The sequence below is a fragment of the Paracoccidioides lutzii genome, assembly GCF_000150705.2.
Source record: "Paracoccidioides lutzii Pb01 unplaced genomic scaffold supercont2.8, whole genome shotgun sequence".
NCBI classification, from domain to species: Eukaryota; Fungi; Ascomycota; class Eurotiomycetes; order Onygenales; family Ajellomycetaceae; genus Paracoccidioides; species Paracoccidioides lutzii.
This window is the reverse complement of record NW_015440954.1, coordinates 598,330-604,230: the sequence shown is the minus strand read 5'-3', so window position 1 is coordinate 604,230 and position 5,901 is coordinate 598,330. Positions and strand designations below refer to the sequence as shown.

The following is a 5,901-nucleotide window of genomic DNA, read 5'->3' as shown; positions in this document are numbered from 1 at the left end:
CCCCCCCCCCCCCCCCCCCCCCCCCGCAACCAAAATACGTTGACTCGTAATAACATTTTCCGTTTTTTCCTTTCAACTTATTTAACCCATCTGCATTAGTTACCGTTGCATTCCTTCTCTACATTCACCCCGCGAATATCTTGATTCTGACACCCGATTGTGTATTCGGCAACTTTCTATATGCCTCCCGTTTTTCTCTTTTTTCCTCGATAAACTTTTGCACAGAGAAGAGATAGATAAGCGATGTAGGTTTAGTTTAGTTGCTGTTATGAATTCTGAAGTTGAGTTGCTTGTGGTTCTTAATTCAGTTGCTTTGCTTCTACACTACGATACATATTAAAAATAATTCAGTCAGGAGGGATCGATCTGCTTTCCTGTCAACATTTTTCTACAGACAGTCAAGTCTGTCTGTTCATATGAAGCACGTCGATACCTAGGTAGTTTTAATTGGAAGCTGTTGCTAAGAAAGTTTTGCAGGTCAGTTGAAACCACATGAGGGGCAACAACTTTTAAAAGATTAAGGTCTTGACGTTTTTCAATGCGTGCGGGGTCGAACTTTTCCCAACCCCCTTAGCTGTATGACCAACTGAAAAGCATGCTTCCATTTAATCTCTTTTCATCGCATTAAGTAACTAACTCCCTTTTCCCTCACCGATTTACATGCGGTAAGCAAGATATAAGGCTCTCATACTAAAATTTATTTATAATAATATATCCTATCGGACAAAAATAAACGAAAACCTCGCTCTCAACAAGGGGAAAACAAACTACTTCCTCAGCTCCGCAAAAGCCTCCTTCAAAGCCGCAATTGCCCTATCAATATCTTGCCGTGTAGGGTCTGTGGCGCTGACCCCCATATGCCCGAAGCGGATATACTTAGACGCAATCTCCTTATGCAATCCACCAGCGAACACAACGCCCTTCTTCGCCAGAAGAGGCAAGATGTCTTGTGGGGTTACGCCCTCCGGCAAGCGGATGGCTGTCATGGCATTAGACTGGTTCTCAGGTTTTGTAGCCAGCTGTTGCAACCCCAAATCTGCGACAGCCTTCTTAACACGCTGCGAGGTAGCCTTGTGTGTTGCAAAACGGCCCGCAAGCGGCTTGCTAGTCACTTGCGTCAGGGTGGTGTGCATGGCATGCACGAGCTGGGTGGCAGGCGTGGCGAAGTAGGAGGGTTTCCCGGCCTCGTAGTTCTGCATGATGGGCAGCCAGTTTGCGATGGAGGCGTAGTAGCTGGCGGGCGGGGACTTGCGGGCCTTGAAGCACTGGATGGCGCGGCCAGAGAGCATGACCACGCTGAGGCCTGGAGGACAGCCGATGGCCTTCTGGCTGGCGGTCAGCACGACGTCGAGGTCCCAGGCATCAAAGGCTATTTCCTCCGCGCCGACGCTGCAGACGCCGTCAACCACGACGAGGGTGTCTGGGCTGACGCGGCGGACGAGGGCGGCTATGGCTTTGATATCTGCCAGGACGCCGGTGGAGGTGTCAACGTGGGTGACTGTGAGAATTTTGTAGGGTTTCTCTTTGAGGGCTTGTTCGATCTCGGTGAGGGAGGGTTGTTCGCCGATCGGGGCTTTGAGTTGGGTTGCTTTGGCACCGTAGGTTTCAAGGCATGTGGCGAAGCAGTCACCGAAGAAGCCGGTGTGTAAGACCAGGGCGTTTTCATTGCGCTCGATGAGGTTGGCGGAGACGAGATCCCAGCCCAGGGTGCCGCTGCCGGCGAGGAGGAAGGGTTGAGAGGATGGGGAGGTGGTTTGGAAGAGGCGGCGGAGGAGGGTGAGGGATTCGCCGAATGTCTTTACGAAAGCGGGCCCGACATGGCTCTCACTGTATATTTTTTTGTTTAATTTTTTAACAGTTGTATCTTAGTTAGCTGGAGGATAGACAGCAATATGGTACGGAATGGCAGGGAGCTATAAACAGAGGTACGAACGAAAAATGTGACATAGACTGCAGGACCGCATCGTCGAATTCAACGGGCCCCGGAATCAGGACGGTAGCGTGAGAGGCTTGAGTGGACATTTTTCTGGTTCTTTGAGCAGTAGTGTTGTTGTTGTTGTTGTTGTTGTTGTTGTTGTTGGGGAGAGATGAGGTTCGCTGGAGGGGACTATATTCGAGATCGTCGGGCTCGACAGACACGGATCTCTCGGTCGAAAAGGGGGTGTTCAGGGCGGGTAATGGGAGTCTCTGATCGAGGTGTCGAGAGATCAGACTCAGACGCGGGTTTGCCCGTGAGATCGCCAGGATGCCTGCACTTGCGGGGTTCAACGGGCCACAGATCGGAATGCCGGAGCCAGGTTGTTGGACGAGCGCGGAGTTTCTCTGTTTCTTGCTTCCTCTGAAATATTTATTTTGGTTTCTCAGTTCAAAAAAAAAAAAAAAAAATTAAAAAAAAAAAATTAAAAAAAAAAAAAAAAAAAATTAAAAAGCTATTGCTCAGCAAGATCGGGCCAACGAAGGATGCTCAGGGGCAGGTATTTGTGCGGGAATAATAAGGCCAGTGGAGCCGATGGGCCACAGATTATAAAATGATAAAATGGGGATGTATATTGAAAGTGACCTGAGTGCGGCTATACAATCCCGACCAGCGGAGTCTTTCAAAAGAAATGTTGAGGGCGGGCAAATCCCGTTTTCGGTTTCTATCCTTTAAGATTTCTCCACCACAGGGTGTTTGAAGGATACGACAATCTATCTCCTACTCACATAGTTGTATGTAACATACCCTGGAATAAGACATCAACACTCTCGTCGATCCTCTCTCGTCTCGTCTTCGTCTTCGTCTCTTCTGCTTCGATGCTGCAGCCGGGAGTTTGTGTTGGAGGATTCCCGGCTACCCGAGGTCACGTGCACCGATATATTTATTAGTTGTAGCTTAGCTCGCTTAGAGTCCCACAATGCAATAAGGTTGATATCGGTCCTCCAAGAGGTTATGAGACCCTTGAATTAGAGGTCTCCCGCTGTGAATGAACTGTGAACAAGCTGTGAACAAGCTGCAATCAAACTGTGAACAAAACTTATAACCCCAGAATTGGACAACATCAATGGTCAATCTACGTTCAGGTGGAACGCCAGATTTGACAGAAGAATACGTGCCAAAAAGGAGACAAAACTGAGGATCTGAGGATAGAACCTCAGAGAATAGGACTCCAGAGCCTGCAGATTCACTGTCTACATCTATTATAGTCTGTAGAAGTGCCTCTGAAGTGTTTGAGATAGACAAGATAATTCTGGAGAAATCAAATGAGTCTAATAATGTATATGAAGACCTGGTTAATGAAATGTCAGAGAATTCAATTGACTCTAGTGATCAGGTGTCAGAAGTTAGTAAAGAAATTTTGATGAGATTAGAGATTGTAAAACTTCAGCAAGAAGTTGAAATGATAATAGCTAGCAGAGAGATACTCATTATCAATGCTGATAGTAATGAAATGAGTGAAGATCTTGTAAACTATCTACAGATAAAAGGCAAGATTACTGTTATAATGAAGATTTTTGACTGAATTTAGAGATCAAGTGAAGCACATCAAGAAATCTGTCATTCTGACTGATTTTGTGAACTATTTAATGTGAAAGAAAGAGATTTTACTGACTGCTAAGCAATTTGAAATCAATGATATTCTCAACTAGAAGCAATCTACCTCTGAGGATGATATCAGTATAAATATGCAATATTTTTGAACTGAAAGAAATGTATGACTCTATAATCATATGTGATCTGCAATCTTATCTGCAGCAAAATCTTATTTTATAATATCATCAGATCATCAGTTGTCAGTATATAATCTATGAATAATCATAGAAGAGAACTTCTCAGAGAGGTCTGCAGTTCACTGCACTCATCTTTTTGAGAAGCTGATTAGCTTGACAGCTAAGTCAAAAGGCTCAGATAGAGCTTTTGTAGAATGTCTGATCATCATTCAGATTGAATATATCTATTTAAGATATAAAATTAAAGATTTTGTTCTTTTCAACTGTTTATTAACTGGTGTCAGCACTGAATGAGCATCATTCATCAGAGATAGAATGAACTATACTGAAAAAGATATCAATGCTCATAATATTGAGATAGACTTCATGAAATTATATCAAGATATTCTATTATATCTATCAGCTGCTGAACAGAATACTATCATGATAAATACAAAAAATTCTGCAAATAGTATCTCAGATTTATGAAAAAAGAATAAGAATAAGAATAATAATTTGAGAATTAAAGATAAAGACAAAGATAAGAAGTTCAAACAAAATAGTCACAACATGAAAAAGATATACTATCATTGTCAGAAGACAGAGTATCTTAAAACTAACTATTGAACAAAATATTCAGAAAAATACTCTAAGAATTAAAAAAAGAAAGATATTCAGAAGAACAAGAATAAGAATATTGACAACACTGCTTTAGTTCATAGTGTTATAAAGTAAGTATTCTGTATTAAAGAGATGGTATATTTCACTGATAAAGTGGTGAAGGATACCTGAGTTCTAGACTTTGAATCAAAAGCCCATGCCATACCCCTGAAGAATATTATTGAGGTTATATCTCAGAAGATGAATATCATGTTGAAGATGGCAGATGAATCTATAGCTTCAGTACCAGCTGTAGAAAGAGTGAGCATCTTAACTAAAAATGTGAATATTCAACTGAATGATATTTATTATGTTTTGAAGCTAGAGATCAATCTAATAAGCCTCAGAAAACTTGTATACAAAGACTATACTTTCAAACAATTGACACATGGTAATAATTATTTAATCTTGATAATGTCCTCTGACAGAATGACAAGTTTCACAGTATATTTGAATGAAAAAGATATCTATGTGATGGAGAAATCACTAGCATTAAGAGATTTGATTTATTTTGCAAGGTCAAATGGCAATTTTGAACCTGTATATATCTTGCAATCAAATGATGATTCTCTAATGAAGCTGCTTAAGAATGACATCAAGATTTTGAAATATACTATGACATAGTGGTATCAAAAGCTGAGTCATCTAAACTCAGTGGATATATCAAGAATGACTGTAGACTTTAGACTAGAAATGAGAATAATAGATCAAAAGACTTTGTCATTCTGCAAGATATGTATGTAAGTAAAAATGACTCATCTGTCTTTTGTCCTAATAATCAGAGCTGTCAAACCTGCAATGAGATTTTTTATAGACCTTGCAGGTAAGAGTAAATATTATATGATGAAGATAATCTACTCACTGAAGAAGGTGCAAGATACTGGATGAGAATTACTATAGAGGGTTAAGCTCTAAGAACTAGAGGCTAGTCCTCCTATATAATAAGGATGAATTATTTGAAAAAGGGAAGAAAAGAATGAGATGAGAATATGAGCTTAAGCAAGCTCACATAGCATAATCACATGCGCACATGCAAATGATGGCTAGGCTGAGTCAGCCAGCCAGAGTGAATCTAGAGGTTCAGCCTCTTATAATACCCTCCTTCTCCCTCTTTGTTACAGGTCTTTATGACTATTTAAAACCCTATTTACATCTAATTTTGCCTGCTGAAAGGCCTCCCAAGTGTCCAAAACCTTCACTTCTTATAGAAGACTCATGTTATTTCATGTAGACTCAGCCCAACCTACTCATTTAACAAGATATTGCTTTTTCCTCTGATAGGTTCATTCAATTCAAATTTCCTCAATCTCAAACTCAGGTCCTTTCAGAGTTTCTATAGCAGGTGGCTGCCAGTCAGTTTGCCTCTGACTAGACAAAGAATCTGTTATCATCATATGTAGAAGCTTTACATTAAAGACATTGTGAATGCTAAGTGAGACATTCAGTCAGTAAGCATAAGATTCTATCTTTTCTAACACAGTATATTGATTGTATTTCATGTTCAGCTTCTTGCACAGATGATTAGTTCTCATGTTCTCTAAGCTCAATCAGACC

At 41.0% G+C, this 5,901-nt stretch overlaps 1 protein-coding gene across 1 annotated transcript; it reads right to left on the bottom strand.

The window, feature by feature from the left end:
• Positions 1-767: 767 nt before the first annotated feature.
• Positions 768-2,022, bottom strand: PAAG_03138 (alanine-glyoxylate aminotransferase; the record flags this gene model as incomplete). The annotated part of the gene is made up of 2 exons (XM_002794547.2): positions 768-1,827; positions 1,934-2,022. The coding sequence occupies 2 exons, from the start codon at positions 2,020-2,022 to the stop codon at positions 768-770; spliced, it is 1,149 nt and encodes a 382-aa protein (XP_002794593.2).
• Between the last annotated feature and the right edge of the window lie 3,879 nt (positions 2,023-5,901).